The sequence below is a fragment of the Dermacentor variabilis genome, chromosome 8 (genome assembly GCF_050947875.1).
Source record: "Dermacentor variabilis isolate Ectoservices chromosome 8, ASM5094787v1, whole genome shotgun sequence".
NCBI lineage: Eukaryota > Metazoa > Arthropoda > Arachnida > Ixodida > Ixodidae > Dermacentor > Dermacentor variabilis.
This window is the reverse complement of record NC_134575.1, coordinates 28,095,802-28,114,667: the sequence shown is the minus strand read 5'-3', so window position 1 is coordinate 28,114,667 and position 18,866 is coordinate 28,095,802. Positions and strand designations below refer to the sequence as shown.

General features: G+C 45.3%; 2 protein-coding genes across 2 annotated transcripts in view; one reads left to right on the top strand and one right to left on the bottom strand.

Annotated features, from left to right (window-relative positions):
* osp (myosin phosphatase Rho interacting protein outspread) overlaps positions 1 to 7,022 on the top strand; it is a 109,992-nt gene extending 102,970 nt beyond the window's left edge. Inside the window, exons 22-25 of the mRNA XM_075701588.1 lie at positions 159 to 245; positions 1,983 to 2,106; positions 3,393 to 3,497; positions 5,468 to 7,022. Coding sequence (XP_075557703.1) covers positions 159 to 245; positions 1,983 to 2,106; positions 3,393 to 3,497; positions 5,468 to 5,532 — 381 coding nt within the window. The 3' untranslated portion in view covers positions 5,533 to 7,022. The remainder of the gene's footprint in view (positions 1 to 158; positions 246 to 1,982; positions 2,107 to 3,392; positions 3,498 to 5,467) is intronic.
* A 3,203-nt stretch (positions 7,023 to 10,225) lies between these two features.
* On the bottom strand, positions 10,226 to 18,738 carry LOC142589909 (uncharacterized). Its single transcript, XM_075701587.1, has 6 exons — positions 18,613 to 18,738; positions 18,337 to 18,435; positions 16,981 to 17,127; positions 14,517 to 14,692; positions 11,771 to 11,852; positions 10,226 to 10,332 (listed from the first exon to the last, which is right to left on the bottom strand). The coding sequence occupies exons 1-6, from the start codon at positions 18,712 to 18,714 to the stop codon at positions 10,246 to 10,248; spliced, it is 693 nt and encodes a 230-aa protein (XP_075557702.1). The 5' UTR covers positions 18,715 to 18,738; the 3' UTR covers positions 10,226 to 10,245.
* Positions 18,739 to 18,866: the final 128 nt, after the last annotated feature.

Here is an 18,866-nt window from a genome sequence, read left to right as displayed (position 1 = left end):
GAAAAAATTTGTGTGGAAGCCAAGAGACGAGAAAGAGTTACATTGCTGAGCACTTTCCGTCTTCCCTGTGTAACTCGGTTGTGGTTTCCCTGTGTTCCCTGGTTTCCCTGTGGCCTTCCCTGTGTAACTCGGCTCGCTGTTGTGTTTTTTTCATGCAGAAGTTGCTGCAGCTGCGTGACAGCCAACTTGTGCAGCAGCGTGAGGAGAACGCGCAGATACTGCACTCCCTGCAGCTGGCCAAGACGGTTAGTCTGACTTTCGTCCTTGGCTTACTTTCTTTTCGAACAGATTCGCTATGAGTCTTAAGCTACGCCTCTTAGCAACGAGTCTCGAATTGTTGCTTCATGATTGTCACTACGTACGCGCTCTTTGCTTATGCGTCCATTTTCTTCAACATACTGTCTGTCAAAAGTATGCAGGCTATGTTGCCTGCAACCGTCAGGCTGACTAAAGGATGTTTAGAGAGTTCCTGTGGTATGCCATAAGTTCCAGTGCCCCGGGCTATGAAAACAACAAAATTTAGTGCACGCTATCAAGAGGTCTGCAGTGTTACGATTGCTGCGGGCATAGCACCACAAAGCTGAGCGACATATGCGCTAAATGTGCGGAGCAACTGATATACTTCTCACGAATACCGTACCTTTTTTATGTCCGTCCTAAGCTCCCTGTATGTCTTCTTGTCTTTCTACGGTTGATGGCCCACTCCTATAGTAGCCATTTCCATAGGGATTCAGTATGTACAAATGGTAGCTAAGAGAAAGATCAAATACCATATTTTCTCACATATAATGGTCGCACGTTTTCTCCTGAAAAATTTGCGCAAGGTTGGGGGGTGCGTTCATTATGTGGGGTAAAATTTTGAGTGATATTTTTTTCTGCAGCGACCTCTAAAAAGTAGGAGACACATGGTACGATGCAGCGTCTGATACAGTGTCCAATGCGCCAGAACAGCAGCCAGATCTTCTAAGGAATTTTGTCATGCTGTAGCGCCTGATTTAATGCCTGGAATGCGCAGGCATCCGATTCAGTGCTGCGGCACTCCAAAATGACTCAGTTCTGGCGCGTTGAACACTGTATTAGACGCTGAATCGTACCATGTCTCCTACTTCAATCGCACGCTGGGCATCCGATCCAGAACTACAGCATGGCGGAATGCCTCGTTTCTGGCATACAGACGCTGTAGCGGATGCTGAATCGTACCATGTGTCTCCTAGTTCACGGCAGCGAGTTCAGGGTGCGATCATTATGCGAGAAAAAGAAACTCGCTTTTTGATTGGAAAACTGGAGGTGTATTCATTATGGAAGTGCATTGGTTATGCAAGTAAGTAGGATACAATGTGACAAAGTAGTGTAGGGCTAGTTGGTTGTTGTGCATGCTGAAAGAAGGAATCAAATTGCATCAATCGAATGCAGTTGCATCAGTGTTGCTTCTGTGTTAATTTTGTCAAAAGTACTTAAATTCTTTTCATCAGGAAACTGAAGTTTCATCGCAGTTCCTCTTGCATCTTTGTCTTGTTTTTGCATTAAATTGCATTTTCTTCCTTATGCTTACTCCATGCCTTGTTCATTCAATATACTGTACGTGTAATGCGTTTGTAGTATTGTTGGTATGTTGTATCCTTGTTGATATCGATACATTGTATCAGTCTATCGCAGCAGAGTCCAGCTATCACTGTGTTGTTGTCGAAGTCAGCTACCAGTATTATTGTAGAGCCCAGCTGTTGCTGTGTTGTTATCGAGGGGTCAGCTATTGATGTATTGCGTAGATCCTGGCTATCGTGTCACTACATGTCAGCTATCACAGTATAATTTTAGAGCACAGCTGTCGCTGTGTTGTTATCAAGATCAGCTATTGCTGTACCATTGTGAATCCAGCTGTTGCTGTACAAAAAAAGAAAATGAGAGAGAGCCAAGCGAGCTGCTGTCACAGAACGATGCTTGCCTGTCTGATCTCGTTTTTCATCGCCTCGTCCCTTGCGCAGAAGATAAACCAGCTCAACAGCCAGTGCCAGCAGCTGAGCAGCAGCCTGCGTGCAGAGCGCAGTGCCCATCAGGCCGAGGCACAGCGTCTGCAGGCGCGACTCGAGGGCCTGGTCGCCCCCTCTGGTGCGTACTGTATTTTCACACATACAACTTACATCCAGCGTATTTAGTACAGCATCTTGACACATACTACCTGCAGCAGCTGTCGTTCTTACTGTACCTTCTGCACATTCCACATTTACTCCACTTAGTGCATCCACTGCCTTTACTGCATCTTCACACATGCTAGCTTCATCCGCCTCAGTGGCTATTACGCTCTGCCAAGCACTAGGTCGTGGGTTCAATTCCTGGCCTCGTTGGCCACTTTGCTGATGGGGCACAATGCAGATATACTCATGTTCCACGATGCAGGTGCACATTAAAGAACTCAAGGCACCTAAAGGGACACTAAAGGCAAATATTAAGTCGAGCTAAAGTGATCGATTGGTGCTTTAGAACGTCTAAGGCATCAATAAAATCGCGAGCAGAGCTTCAGTAATTGTGAAATTGAAGTAAATGCAGGACACGATTAGAGACTCCCCCGGAATATTCAAGCACTGGCCCGATGACGAAGGCACTCCTCGTAGTTCTGTCACTGGTATTTAACCACTCATGATAAAAAGACCACTGACTTGCAATATAAGATGGAAGAAAACGCTAATTGTCAAGTTCTATTTGATGTTTAGAAAAAAGAAGTTGTTGACGTTACCCTTGACAACAATGCGGGTGATTGAAAGGGTTCGTTTTCTCCACTCTGTGCCATCCATGCTTTTGTGTTTCAGTAGTTTTGTTATCGCGTAGTCCTGCGCTGGTTTCGCTTGCCCGCGAAACACACACATACTGCAAGTAGTAGAGAATGCCACATCCACGTGACGTCGCGGGATTCCCGAACAGCCCAAGCCGCTTGACCAAGAGTAGCTGCAGCAGCGAATCCAACACTCTGTCTTGGCTAGATTTCTCCATGGCCACGTGTTAGTGTTTTGCGCAGAAAACCGTAGCGCCGTCTGTTCGACGGTGTTTTACTCGCAAACAACAGTAAAGGCCGGCGATGGTGTGTGGACGTCACCACCGGTGGGTGCGCTAATTGCGCTAATTGCATGCGGACCCTTCAAATGCAATTTTCTCTTAAAGTCTTTCTCTTGGCATGTAACAAGCACTGCGAGGTTTCCGGAATGGTACTTTAACAGTCCACGATGACTTAGTACTTGCCTTTAGTGGCCCTTTAAAGTGCACCCAGAGTCCTCCACTACAGCATCTCTCATAGCTTGTTTGTTTTGCTTTGTTAAACGCCATAACTAGAATACCACCTACTTCTACACAATTAAAAAAAAATGAGAAGGTGATCTTTAAATTCATTGTCCCATGTGCAGATGAGGGAGTGGCATCCCAGTCCATGTCCCAGCAGTGTCGGCCCGTGCCGGAGCGTCGTTCCTCCCTGGTGATCCGGAAGCAGTCCCAGGCTCCAATGGCCAAAGGCAAGTGCATCCCCGGAATGTGTGGCTACACCTTATTCCATCTAACTGATAAAAATCTGACAACCTACTGAAAGTTCTGTATGTCTTCCGCATGCAATAAAAACACCACACTCCTCGAGCTGTGTAACACCTTTGGCCCTTTAGAGTACTGAAATGAGAGAATCTAATAATTTTATGTATTTTCTGCATGCTTTCTATGCAATTTTCCATGGAATCTGGATGTCATATAGACTTTGTTTTAATTTCTGCCAGAATTGTATAGAAAACATATTGAAATATCAAACTGCATACAAAACGTTTCAGTAGGGCAGAGTCAGTATTCTGTAATAACGAGGCCTATTACTAAGAAAAAGTATCATGCGCACCCGATTCTAACACAGCCCCCGACTCTGTGGGATATGAAAATAACAAGCAGTCACCGCAAACATGCAACTGCTTTTTCTAGCAAGAAAAACAGCACCGTGCTTCTGATTTTCACTATCGGAGAAAAACTAAACGTTTCTTTCACAGAACAAAAGTTTATTCACTCTGAATGTCAATCACTGCCTCCATCAGACAGCCCCTGGTCAATGTCGATAAACCACTGGATGTTGTCTTTTGCCATCCATTGGGTTTGGTAATCCGCATTTCTTGAGGAACTCTGCGATCGTCACAAATGTGATGGGTGGCTCATGCCTTGACTAACCTCGTTGCCACTTCGTCCTGCAGCACATTCGATGGTCTAGATGGGTGTCTTCATGGCAGAAAATTTTTTAAATTTCGAACATCTCGCAGCGCACTGCTCAACATTCAGACTCTGCCTGCATGACCGCTTAAAATTTGGCCTCAGAAACGAGCAAAAAATAGCACTGTTCTGGTTTTAATACATCATCAGCATGGTCGTCAGCCGTGTCACTGACTCCTCCTTGAAATCGAACCTAGCAACGCCTAGTCGATCCTGTCGTCGCCAAACGCATCCAAACTGCAGGACAAGCCAAGTCAAGCTGCTATGTGTCTACTTGACTTGTCCTTGGCTGTACTTGGCTAAGTGTCTACTTGGCTGCTATTGGCTACTTTTGCTGTTTGCTGTTTTCACTTGCGTGTCGAATAGCGACACATTCCTGAGCAACTTCTTCAGCCAGTTTCAAGTGGCACCAACTCCACCCTGGATGTCGGTACCAACAAGGGCGGTGATTACTTGGGGGAAGCTCCAAAAAATGACTGTTGCAAGAAACCTGTGATCGTTTGGCTATTGCAACTCACTTCGGTTGTGTTGCCAGCGGATGAAGATTCGTTGCATGCATTGACTGTATTTTCGTCCGTCTGTAGCGGCCGCATGACATTGTTCAGATTATGAACCGGCCGGGTCGCAGGGGGGCATGCGTGCATGCAGCAGTGTGTTGACCAACTTGGGCCGTATTCTCGGGCGATCGCTTTCGAGGATACTAATGTCTAGATGCGTTGACAGGTGACATTGGTCCTGGCACTGGATGGGCTTGGCCCTGTACCAAGAAAGCTGTTGCTCATAGATGCAGATGTGTTCGTCAATAGTCACACGAAATGTTTCGAAAATGAACGTACACCCCAAATGTGGGAATCCGAGAATACGACACACCCTTTTTGCCAAATCTGATAGTTCAGACTGCCGATTTGTACGACTTTCAGATGGTCCTTGTCAAGTCCGAATTAGCCTGCTGCCATGCATAGTGTCCTTGTTTTAATGTGTAACATACTTAACAGCTCGTTATCGTGATATTTAGCAACATAATCATGTAATATGTTTCCCGGGTATTATGTGTTTTTCTCGCAGTCCCATGGAAAGCGTATTAGAGGGGTTGGTCTTTTCCTTCCATGGTGCCCTTTTCTTGCGACGCTTTTTATTTCAAGTTTAAGAAACCTTATCAACTCACTCAGCAGTGACAATTATTAGTGCCCCTTATATGCGGCCAGTGTACAGGTTATTCACTACGTCATTCTTTGCCCACTTTCAGGTGACTCCCACAAGAGTTTCGGCCGTCCCGAAGCAATGACCATGACCAACACCCACAGCAGCTGAAGTGCTGAGACGAATTTCAGCAGCACCTGTTGGTCGTTGTGCCCTCTCCTTCTCTCTCTCCCCAATCTCTGCTGGTCAGAGAACAATGTGACTGTACAACAGCCTGAACCGACAGCGCTTAGCTGTCCTCAGCCAAGCCCAATCCAGATGTTGTTCTGTAGTCCACCTCCATGTTCGATGTTGCCGTAGGTCATGACATCTGCACGAATCCACACCACGAACTTATCGATTGGAAGTAAGCAACCTCAGCGCAAAGCCGAGTTTGCTTAGTTTTCGTTATAGCACGTTGATTATTCATTGTTTTTTTTACTTTGTTCTAGCCCAAGTGCTCCTTTTTTTTTCGGCCTTTGCACAATCTTGTTGTGTGTGTTTCAAACACGCAGCCCGCTGTTGGCTTGTGTGGGCGGCTCACGAATGCACTTCGATCCAGCGGCACTGTGACTGGTCGGCAACCAGTTGTGTGCTGCTCATAGCGACGCTCTTTTTATTAAAATGTTTTATAAAAAAATTAGGCAAATATTGAAACTTGCCAAACCCTCTCCCAGCTACGTTAGAAACTAACCAGGCAGCGTAGGAAGTTCGTTAGAGGGAGACTTACTAGCGCAATTAACAAAGTGCCTTCCTTGTACAAACCAGGCATTATGAAGCCAGGCTGCTCCTTTCTTAGCACATTTTATTTTTCATTTTAGTGGAGCCAACTGAAAGGAAAACATAAATCTATACGTTGTCGAAGACACTGGCACTACCCTCTGTAGCCGTGAAGCGTCATTTTCTATTTCTTTTTTTAACCTCGGCATTCAGGCAAGCTACAAAGGGTTAGCCGGCAAAACATATTCTATGTCTACACACACACACACCGACACGAAGCATAGGTAGAAAGAAAAAAAAGAGTTATAGAGAGAGTTTTATATATTATAAATATATTTTTACAGATGTTCCTTGTTAACAGAGACAGTGACGGAGAATGGAAGGACACAGTTTGTGTACATACTGTCGAGAACGCAACATCGTCATCACCAGCAAAGAAACGCTGACGCGCTGGGCTGTCGGAGAGAGCGAGTGGGTTTTTTTTGCAAAGGTCCGCTTAGCCAAGACAGGGTGCGCCACTTCTCCCGTCGCTCGCCGACATACGGGAGGGTGCGCCCCAGAGTTTGGATGTGTTGTTTTGCCGTCCATATAAGTTAGTAGCATAGTAGTGAGCCTTAACATTTTTTTTTTTGTATCAAACGTGCACAGTAGTTGCTCGCCGTTGTCATCGCCACCACCACCACTGCTAGTTGGCGCTTTCCGTCCAGGCAGCCGTGCGAGGTGCGTCGTCACCGCACACGACGCGCACCGGCTCTACTCAGGTCTCCTTCAGAAAAAGTTGAAGAATAAAAGAAATAAGCCTCGGCGGCTGCCTCAGGTTTTATGTGGTCTTTTGTAGATGTGCAATACTAAACAAGTCTTGTTTCTCGTGAAATACAAATAAAAAGATGAATGTGTCTGCACCTTTCCGAGTGGTGTCGTGCCTTATTCCACTGTCGGATGGCAAGTTGTCACAGGAGCATTTGCTGCGAGGAGAACGAGGCCTGCAGTGAAGAGTGTAAACGTCTGAGATGACAGCGCAAATTTTAAGTTATTGCATGCGTGAAGCCAACTCCAGACAGGCCACATTTTCAACAGCAATAGCTGTTGCAGTGGTGATAGCTGTCAGAACAGTGATAGCCACCAAGTCGTTAAGAATTGAAGCATCTCTTGCACAATGTGGTGACACCGACCACACTTTGGCCAAACATCACAATTTCAGATCAGTGAAGTTCTAATGGCATTCCTTCTTTCCCTTCCCCCCATTCACCATGGCCCACAATGGCAAGCTTGCATGAAATGCCTAGACCAGCACCTTAACAACTACTTCAGGATAAAAAATGACGTACAGCGCGATGGACAAGGATTGCGAGAGATGACATACAGGTCATTGCTTATCATGAATAGTCAACTAGCCCAAGCAACCACCCTATTTAACTATTTCAGACGGAATAGCTCATTGGACCACAGCTTCAAGCTTTCTTACAGTGCTTACCCAACAAAGGAAAGAATAGCATAAAGTCTGTTTTCACGAACAACGTGGCCATGTGCATACAGAACAAAGCTCCAGCAGTAGGAAACAGTATATATTCCTTATTTTCCCCACACCACTGCAGGGTAGCAAACCAGAAATTCTCATCTGGTTTTAACCGCATTCTTTTCTCTCTTTAACGGCTAAGTATAGATGTTTATTTTTAGTGCAGCCTTCTGCTCAGCTTGAAATGCAAGGTGCTAACTAGCCTGTTGGCTAAGTGACAAGACAAAATTTTTGTTTGTCTCGAATCTTTTCACTAAGTGTCCCTTGCATATAACAAAAGATTAATCAAGGCCCGGCTCTGGAAGGGCTATGAAAGGGGCCCCATTTTCACCTGAGAGTCGAAGCATTGAATGTGATACCAAATTCGTAGACAGCTACGCAAAGTAAGAATAGTTTTATCAGCTGTATAAACTTGGAAACATTCGCTTACTAAATTAACGCGCATGGTGTCACGCGCATACAAGTGAACGAACACATCTTGCTCGTTGACCGCCGAAACTCGAAATGCTGGAGTGAGGAAGTGCGGCATCAGCGATGAGCGAATTGACCTTCGTACTGCCTCTCGCTTCAATGTGAACTAAGCAGCGAAAACACGGTACACACAAAGCTATAAGCCCTCAATGAGCCTAGACGCTATACTCATCGCAGATCGCTTTCGAGATAGAGCCCGCGCGGCTACGTCATACGCAGCATCTGCCATATTAGAATGCCCGCCTCCCCCAAGTGCCTTGCGTGCAACAGAAGATGACGTGCTTCCTTCCCGCTTTCACTTGCACATAAAGCATACGGCACGCTGCGATGATGTTATTGCCCTTGGACTTCATACAGAACATCACGGTGACGGCATAAATGTGCCTGGAGTGTCCGTATGTTTGCTGTTGCAATAATAAAAAAAAAAAGACTGATCAGAACGCCTTCTGATGGGACGTACAACCACTCTGAAGCCAATTTCTAAGCATGGTGTATTCCTGGCAATGGATGTCCATAGGATGTGCATAGGACACCATTGTTGTCACTGGAATATGTGACGTCCCTTGTTTGTTCACAGAACTTTCTGTGTTAGACTTAGATGTTGGGACCTTATCAGGATATCAGATATCCGTTAACATACCGTGCCAGACTTGGGCATTAGAACCTTATCCAGATATCCATCAAATATTGGTGGTCTTTAGGTACCCAATTTCCGCTAAGCTTTTAAAGTCCTAAATAAAGGGTTCGCTTCTTACAGTCACTAGAATTTGGCTTTCTCTCCTAGATGCAGCAATTTCATTAAAATCGGTTCAGGGGTCATCTCGGAAAAGCATTTCTTCATTTTAAAACATATTTGAATACGCAGCATCAGAGTTGGGCCTGAGCTAAAGCTTCTTTTTAATTCCTGGTCAAGGGCCTGTGTTCTCTGCTGCATATGTGCCCCTCGCTATTGTTTGCCCTGTCTTCCGGAAGAGCCTTCAGATTTCAATAATTACATACTTCCAGAAAAAGCAGACCGTGTGCTACTGCTGAGATGCGGCAGCCCGCGTAGGAAGTAGACTTTGGCCACCCTGCTTATCGGTGTCGTAGCCATCGGGTCTCGCCGATTTCGACTTGGTCAGACCGCACTCGCACTTGCCAGTGCGTGTTCGCTCGTGGCCGCTCCAGCAAGACAACTTGGCAGTCTAATTCGCAGTGCTTCAAAAATGTGCAGGTTGGATGTGGCTACTATCTTGTCGGTCAAGCTGGCGAAGGACAACGCCAGTGCGCAATACGTGGCACGGTCGGACTACTTTATGTGAGGGCGAGCACGCACCCAAGCCTTGTCGTGCACAAAACAAATCCTGCTGATATGCACCACAGTTGCGCGCAGCTGCACTCTGCTATGCAGCGTAGGAGGCGCGGCTGCGACGAGTCCAGTGGCTAAGCGCACTCTGGTTCGCCGAGGACAATCGCTTTTGGAGCGTCGTAAGCGTCGAAATTGGAAGTGGCGTTGCTGTTCCGAAACCAAATTTGAACTCTGCGCCACGGTGACATTTAGAAGGTGGAGTGTTGCGGGAACGTGCCGCTCTGCCGTAGCCCTCGCAGTGCAAGGCATTAAGGAGTGGAAGCACCAAGGAGGTCTTATTTGATTGCCAATGACTCCGCTTCTGCTCAATGCATTGAAGTACTTTTTGAGGCGAAGTATTTCTGAAATAGCCTGTTCTCACTTCAAACGAATTTCTCCACTTTGATAAAAAAAAGTGGTTCAGAGCCCCCTTTAAACACGTTTTCTTGTATTCTGGCTGTTATGACACAGTAAAAGTCCTTTAAGCTTGCTAAGTTCAGTCTCTGACCCATTTAGAATGAGATCTGGTCATGTTTACTAATAAAAATGAAGTAGGGCTTGAGCAGATGCTGTTGAAATTCACGACTTCATAGCAAGCTGCTGTGGGGACTTCAAGGCAACGTTGCCATCAACCTCGCTTCTGCATCTGGCTTGTTAAGCTTCCCCTCGCAGTAAGAGTGACATTTTTTTATTTATACAAGGATAACTTGCTGCTACAGCTCGACTGTTCTATAAGGATATAGCTCGGTTTCAACGAAGGACTGCAAGACAATGGAGACAAGAGAGAGAAGTAAAAAAGAAAATTTGTTTATTAACAATCCCCTGCGGAGCCCACACGCAGAGACTGCAGTGTCCTCGACAGAGATGGTGGCGCCATCTGGAAGGCGGTCTTTTCTTCCTGCACAAGACAGCAAAACAAAACTGTCACAGATTGCCCGTTTACCTGCAATAGTGTTCACACACGCTGGCACAAGTTCTCAGCATGGAAGTTTCAGCTATACCACACTCAGTCTTGCTTGCTTTTCGAGCCTCTGCTTCTATCAAGCTCTGTGTTGCATCTACAGATGATTTTTCCACGGGTGAAGAAGTTAAAAAGAGGTTTACCTCAAGGCCAGCTATAACTTCCCTACTTGAAACTACATGAAACACGCAACTGTTTGCATTAGGCAACCTTTGAACCAATATGAGTAAAACTTCTTGCAGTGAAGAGAAAACATTAAATTCTATTGTGGCTGCCAAAATGAATGAAATTGGAGTATTGTACTGGACAATAAACTAACAGTGTGTTAGCTATTGGTTTGCTGTTCATTGTGAGAGTACACGTGAGCTAAAAGGACTAGATGCCATGGATTAATTAAAGAAACTCGTTTATTGTGCACGTTTTGCTTGTGAAACATCCTTCTTGATACCAGACATGATGCAGCTTCTTTGTGGTGAGCAAGTTGCGTGGCGATGCTCACAGCTGAACCCCAAATTTAGCTTGCACAGTTGAATGTGCCATACGTGTTATGTATGAAACTATGGCGCAAGGTATACACTGGACGAAAAGAAAACAAGACGGAGTCTTCTTCTCATACAGTGTATTTATTGTGCTGTAGTTTTCCCGTCTGGATTACTAAAATTCCCAGCATACGCTTCTTTCAAGTCTGTTATGTTATGCAAGTGGTGGCATAAATGAAAGACGTATTATTTAGTAATTGGTTTGCTGAACTATTCACGTTTTAAATATCGCTCCAGGGTATCAGAAATGCTACCAGAGCCTTTTAGCTTTACCATGCTTAAATCTGAATTATGAGGTATCAAACTCGCCATATCAAAAATAACATGCATTAGCCTTTGTGGGATTAATTCTAAAAAAGCTGCACTTGCAGAACCATGACAATGTTTTACACCAGGCCAAGTTCAAGACAAGCCAAACCCTCCACGTACTAACGTTCCCACTGTGTCAGAGTACTCCTAAAGAAATATATATATTCCCACAGACAATGGCATCACACCTTCTAATAAACGGCAAGATGGGCAAGTTGGTAGGTTAGCATTCGCAAAATCAACAGCACAAGATAGGCGAGAGATAATAGACTCAGACAACACAAATAAAGAGTGCGTAAAATTAATGAGTGGCGTAATTCACTGATGTGCCTTGTATATTTTCCATGTGCCTAGGACCTTTTTATGTGTGAGTGTAATGGAAGATTGTGTTCCGAGTCGGTGCCCACGCTGTCTGAGTCTATTGTCCTTTGTATATTTCGCGCTGTTTGACTTCGATGATGCCCGACTTTCTTCTGGGCAGTGCCATAAAAAAAGCACATGCTTGCCCTAGCTGACGTTCGACCAACCTTGTTCATTATGTCAGTCCTGCAGCCGGCTTGAATCAGCATCTTGGCAACATCAACTCTCTCCTCTTCACATGCCAAGTGCCTGAAAAACATCAATGCGGTGTTCGGCTTGACCAAGTCTTGCCATCCTGTGGCCACCATCAATGTCCAGCTGAGCAACCCTCAAATCAAATGAACTAATAATAATGAAAGAAAGGAAGCGTCATCGTTATGATCACTAACTACTGTAACTACGATGTCATGCCTGCTCGCTTCATACCCACGTTTTTATAAACCACTATCATGGAGATACGAAATGTGATTGCAAAAGGGTAAAGTTAAACACCCCTTACGAGTAACAGCTTCCAAGACTCCAATTTTTCATCACTGTGCAACCAGTTGCCAATGATGATGAAGGCACCAAACTGCAGTCAAAGTCCGATTTTTTTTTTACTCCCTAGAGGCTGCGAAAACGTTCGAAAAATTGGGCAGTCCAAAAAAATGAATGCATGCCTTTTTAATGCTTTTAATAAGGATTCCAGTCCTCACAGGCACATCAAAATAGCTCTGAAGGCCTGCCAGTACGCATATTAGGCATATCGCTGGACGTAATGTGACAGAAGACAATGGGTTCGCGTGTGTAAATTATGTAATGCTGTACATACTGTGTCCCGTGACAATGGCCCCTTTTCTTGACCGCACAACACCGCTGGGTTTCGGGGAAGCTGACTTATGGGAACCAGCATTATGCCCCGCTTGACCCCAATGGCAGAGTTGGAATCATTGCTGACCCCCCTCCCCCAGCGTCAAATTCTTCCAATAAAAAACACGGCACCAAACAGCAGGAAGCTTGGCAGCAAATGTTGCAGCAGCTAGGCCTAGCACTGCTGCGGTGGCTACAGCTGCTAGCAGATTGGCATGCAAGAGCACTGTTTCGATGCTGTGATATAATCAAAATGGTGACAGTATTGGCTTCAATTACTGCTGTTTCAGACCTGTGGCCACGGCAAAAAGTCCAGAAAATCAGACGGCAAAGCGTTTCAGCATTTGAAATTTGACATCCTCATACATTGGCTCTGAAAAGGACGTGGCGGTGCCTAGAAGGCGTCTGAAAAAAATCGGGCGTCCGAAAAAGAATTGGTCGTTGTGTAGGCATGCACACATGAAATCTCATTAACATTGCACGACGTGGTGAAAGCATAAATGAAAGAATTCACTCTAGCTAGCCCTAGCCAGTTCCCATTTAATCCATGCACAGCAGTGATTTTTTTTTTGTCAAAATTATTCTGACAGAACCCATCTATGGCACCTGGCTAAGGCTAAGTTATGCATGCACTTTATCCAATTTTCATAACATCATCGTTCATTTCATCTGTTGTGCCTAAGACAGCTATCACAGGACAGTGTGCACAGAAATATGATACATACAATTCCACGCTTCTTGTCAACTGTTAGCATGGCGCCAAAGACAGTTACTCGGTTACCACGTTGCAGGCTCAGTGGTCATGGCTTTGTACTTCTGGCCATGAAGCCACGTAACTGATACTGAGCCGTGGTAGACACATTTAAATGTGAAGTGTGCTCTTGCATGAAACTTTAGGTATGTGTGCCAAAAGAAACCCAAAGGTGGTAAAAAATTGAGGCAGAAATGATCACGGATGATATTCAAAGTCAGTGGTAGCTTTCTTATGTGATGCTGCTGTCAACCTCCATGCCATCCCTCGATTCACAGCAAACATTGTGCATGTTTCTGATTAGACAAGACTCGTTAGGTAAACCGGTGACGACACTAAAGAAATTTCACATAGCAGGTTCATCTTGCAGCAAGCGATAACTGGATGACAGTTATCATACAGTGAAATTGGATATCGCACCACCATGTGCTCCCGTCATCGCTCTTCCAGTGTACTCTCACTTACTGCGGTCACCCTTTCGAGTTTTTGCCCTCTCCAATTTATCGTGCGAGAACGCTGTCTATCCAACCATTCAAAGTGCACAAAGTAGACAAAGAAAGCTGTCTGTTAATAATGAAGACAGAGAGAGCCCTCCATCACGGCCTACCTCATAGCCACTGTATAGCTTTGAAACATTCTCTCCTCGCTCGTACCATCACGTTAAGTTACTGACATACACCACAGAACTCTAAGTGTCGTTTATACAGCCTCGACCCATCACTGAAACTTAAATTACCAGCGAATCTTCCACGACATGACGCAACACTGCTGTGTCGGCTGTGGGTAGGAGTAGCATTCACCAACTCCTACAGCTATCGTATTGGAATGGCGGATTCACCAATGTGTGCTAAGTGCAAATGTGAAGAGACCATTAGTCACCTTCTGTGCCACTGTTCTCGCTTCGATAATCAACATGAGACTCTCCAGTGTGCCTTGAATAGACTGGATGACAGGCCATTTATGGAAGCGAAGATCTTGGGAGCCTGGCCTCACAGTTCATTAGTGCAGAAAGCAGTTCGAGCGCTTTTTCACTACCTGAAGGCAACAGACTTGAGTGCCCGACTATAGACATCCTACGCCTAAGTTCTCTCTCTCTCTTTCACTCCCCATTCCTCTCCCCACATGTAGGGTAGCATACTGGACACAGTTTGGTTAACCTCCCTACCTTTCCTTCTTCCCTTCTCTCTCTGAAACATTCAACCCACCCAACCATTCAAAGCCAGCCAATCAATATATTATCCGACTACTGGAGGAAAGCGGGTGTTACTGCGTCAAGGAGGACCAGATAGTGCACTGCAGCAATGCAGACTCACAGGGGTGTGTTGCCGGCCTCGTCGGTGCAGTTGATGTCCAGCTGGTTCCGGTAGCCATCGAGAAAGAGCCGCACGATGGTACACCTTCCCAGGGACGCAGCCCGGTGCAGCGGGGTGCTGCCATACGAGTCTTGGGCATTGATGTTGGCATGGTGCTCCAGTAGGAGTCTGGCAACCTGCACAACAGCAATGTTGACAAGCATGCCTCGGAAAGTTCCAAGCTGGGCTAGTTAGTTTTCCTTCAATAAGATGGAGCAGATGACGGGACAAGAACTGCGCAAACAAGACGGATGCGGATAGTGCATCTGCCCTGTTAGTGCAGCAAAACCTTGTTGATACGTTCCCGTTACATAAGTCTTCCCGGCACCAATGTTCGCAATCGACAACACCAAAAGTGACCCAATAGAGTTACGCTAATTTTTTACCGGTTCTTATGTTTCTGGAAAACATGATTTTTCGGCACCAGTGTTCAGTACGTCGCCGAACTGCGGTCTTATGATATGTTTTCCGGCCGCTAGATCCCATGTGAACAAGAAAAGGCGCGAGGCGTGTGAAGTTGAGAACAGTGTATAGCCATCTCACATAAAAACAACGGCGCGCACAGTTCCTTATTCCGGTACCAGCAAATCTCTGCCTTGGTCATCACAAGCCGCATTCACAGCTATCGCAGCCAAACCTATTGCGATAAGCATCTTCACTTATCCGTTTTACATTGCGTGGTGTGTAGTGCCATTGGTAGCGTACTGTACGCTTTTGGTAGGCGATAATGCAAGTGCGACACCGTTTCCTGCTGCAGGCGATGTGATGTGGACATCATGTTTCGCTTCGGCGGCATTCGGCGTCCTCCACAAGCTCGATTTCGTTTCGGCTTCTCGTCGCCCTCTGAAAACACCACGCAATAGGAAAACAATAAAACATGTCTCAAGCCACCGCAGCACCACCAGCTCGACGCGACATCGCATGCCGCAACGATCCACATTACGCAGATGTGAACAATAGCTGAGTCTGTCAAAGTTTTTTGGTTACTTCGGATCGTACGTCTTCCCGATTAAGTAAGTTTTATTGTCGCATTTTTTTTCCCAAAACGTATGAACGAGGTTTTACTGTATATCTCTCATCTCGTCGTCTTGCCATCTTGGAAAGTTGTTTTCTCTCGTAGCTGGACGTGGTGGCATAGCTTTCTTGCAAGGAAGTTGCTTCAACCACCCTCGGCAACGAGTAAAGAAAAAGAAGCTGCCTTTACTTGTGGAATATGCATGCAGCCTGAAATGGAGCAGCACACCATCAATTTGGTTGTGCCAACATCAGAGTTAAACAATCGACTTCAGGCTGTATACGTCAACTGCGAAATATAGCTCTCTTCCACAGCACCTTTGGCACCAGTGAAACAAGAAGATCTCAGAAGGAGCCATCACAGATGATTGTCATAGTCAGTGATAGCTTCTCGGTTACCCTGCCGTGTTTCTCGTGTAAAGAGGACGTGTCCTGGCGCCTGCCCTCCTTCTCCTTTGTGTGTGGCATCATCGCATGTGCCAACCCCCATTACGTGCCTCCCTCTCTCTTTCTTCTCACCCTTGTAACTTTTTACTACTTTAGATCACTGTCTGCCAACCATACAGTTTTTCCCAATGTTACCTGAAGGGAAATCTGGCGCCAACATCTATCAGTTTCATAACAGGCACTGTTTCATGGGAATGACGGTATATAGGTCTTCAAGGCTTATGTTGGCTGGTGTTGAGCGAGGCTTGGCTTAAAACGTGGATATGGCTGCAGAGATAATACAGTCTGAAAATAAAATCTTCATAAGAAGTGTTCACTCATCCGTATTACATCTTTCAGCAAATTTTATTCGCCTGCAGTGCATAATCAAGTGTAGAAAAAGCAAGAAGAGACTACAATATGCCGCAAAACGAGCATGGACCTTGTCATCTGTCCTCCAACTCTGGCGGCCTGCTGATACTTAATATTGATAAAGTTGTATGTACATGTCCAAGTCCTTATGATTGAATATAACATAATTTTGTGTAATACTAAAGTTAAAAGTGCTTTTTTACATGCAGCTTTTATAGAAAATTAACGATATTGGAAGACAGAATAGGTGGCGTCCAAAACGCAACATCTATGACTGTTTCAGTCTCTCGCAATCATTTCTGCTGCATGCAAACAGCAAGAGCATAGCCTTCAAGACCTGCATCTGTTTATCCTGAGGGCGCCACCCCCTGGGCGTGGATTTGGACACCACCTCATGGTGCCAGCCAGGCGTGCCTTCAAGGTGTCCTGGCTTTCCTAGGACGGCGCCAATCCAAAGCCACCATATCCCAGCATTCCCATGCATACAAGAACATCACAGCGCCAATTTTTCCCTCTAGGTAATATGGTGAGAAACTCTATGCTGCCAACCATGGCAACCAGGGAGAAGTACCAGCTATAAAGAACAGACCAGAAGTTAAAGCAGCAGACTTACCTCTAGGTGATCTTTAGACGCAACGTAATGCAACGACGTCTGGCCCATCTGGTTTGCAATGCCCACTTTAGCGTTCCTGTTAAGCAGTGCAGACACTATCTCAACATGACCGACAGATGATGCAATCATGAGTGGCGTCCAATTGGCCTGCATCAAAAAGAAAAAATGAAAGAAAGAGAAGCTTGGTAATAAGGCCAGAAAGTCATGAAATTAATTACTCGACCAAATACTTGGCTTCCGCTGCCCATAACATTAAATACTTGAGTTATGTGGAGCATATGCATACACACAAATATGTACAAACAGATACAAACCACAAAGTTTACAAAACCATATGCAAGCTACTATGCCATGGTTGGTATGAAAGAGTAGTCTCATTAATTTTTGGTGGTGTCTGTCCCACATAGTGATTGGTCACTGCAAGGACTGTAATTAGCAACTTTCATTCAATGCAAGTAAAAAACTTACCAGGATCCTGTTATTGAAAAAAAAAATGAAACAGAAATATTAACCTTTCAAATTCCAAGTGTACCTTACAACACCTCACAAAACATAATAACCCAACTCCTCAGCTCAATTCCATAAGCAAACAAACAACGCAGCATGTATGTCGAGTATGTCTCCTAAACAACGCTTTGCAATGGGCGTATGCACTTTGTATCATGGATCTGGGACCTGAAATGGGTGCGATGTAACGCTAACGCATTTCTGTTGCATTTGCTACTAAATGGCCACTCAATCTTTTTGTACACATCACTTTTGCAGCCTTTTCTTTTTACTATTTTTCTTGGGGACCCTTTATGAATGGCAGTGTCTATTCTACAGGCAGCCGAGAGAATTTATGAAACGAATTTCTCCCGGCAGTCACCTTCTTCCTATTGGCTCTCGTATGGTTAAGTTAGGTTAGCGTATACCTCCAGGCAGTTCTTCCCGGCAGTTTGTCATGGGACCACCGAGCTCCAATAGGAGGCGAGTGCCGGGAAAATAGACTTTACGTATCTGCCTATTCTCTTTCCAAATGCACTCTGTTGTTTCTTTATATACATTGGTGATATTCAATGCTATCAAGTTGGGTAGGGGTGATGAATTCCTTCCGTAATACCTCCTTGCCGAACCATGCTTCCTCGTTGGTGTACGTGTTATTTCTGTAGGACAACAACAATAACAAGAGTGTACCAGCTTTCCGAAGACACCAATTTTCTGTTCAGGACCGCGAAAAATAACAGTTGTTTGGGATATCTAATCAACGATACACTCCACGTTAATATAGTAGGCTAGATTTTAACAATTAATGCACCGGTGAGACATGGTTTGGCTAGCGAGTTCTCATTATAGAAGCATCCGCGCACTACACACCTCATCGACGCAGTCAACCGGGGACCCTTGCTGCAGAAGAAAGTTGACGATGTCGTTGTGCTTGCCCGAGACGGCCCAGTGCAGGGGTATGCGTCCCGCCTGCGAGGTGAGAAGCGTGGATTTTCATGACAGCGACGGGAACAGCGCTTACAATGAAACACCGGTAAGGATATGCTCCGTCATCAACGAATGATGGGCCTTTTCCGAAAGCTGCTATGACTCTGTCATTTCCTCAAAGTCAGTTCTCTGGTAAGAACACGCCGAGAGCGAGCTTACGAGGTCTTTCTTGGTGAGTATCGTGCGATCGGCGCATAGCTGCTGCTTCAGAGCTTCGAATTTCCCGTCGTACGCCAAGTTACATATCCAGCTGTCCGACATGTTTGATACTGGGTAGGCAGAAAAGGTGAAGCGACCCAACACGCTTCAAAACGCCTATTAAAATTGTCCTTTTTCTAAAATATTTACAAATCGCGCAAATAGTTTTAACAAGAAATACTTAAATAACTAAATGTCATACTGTCCCACTGGCA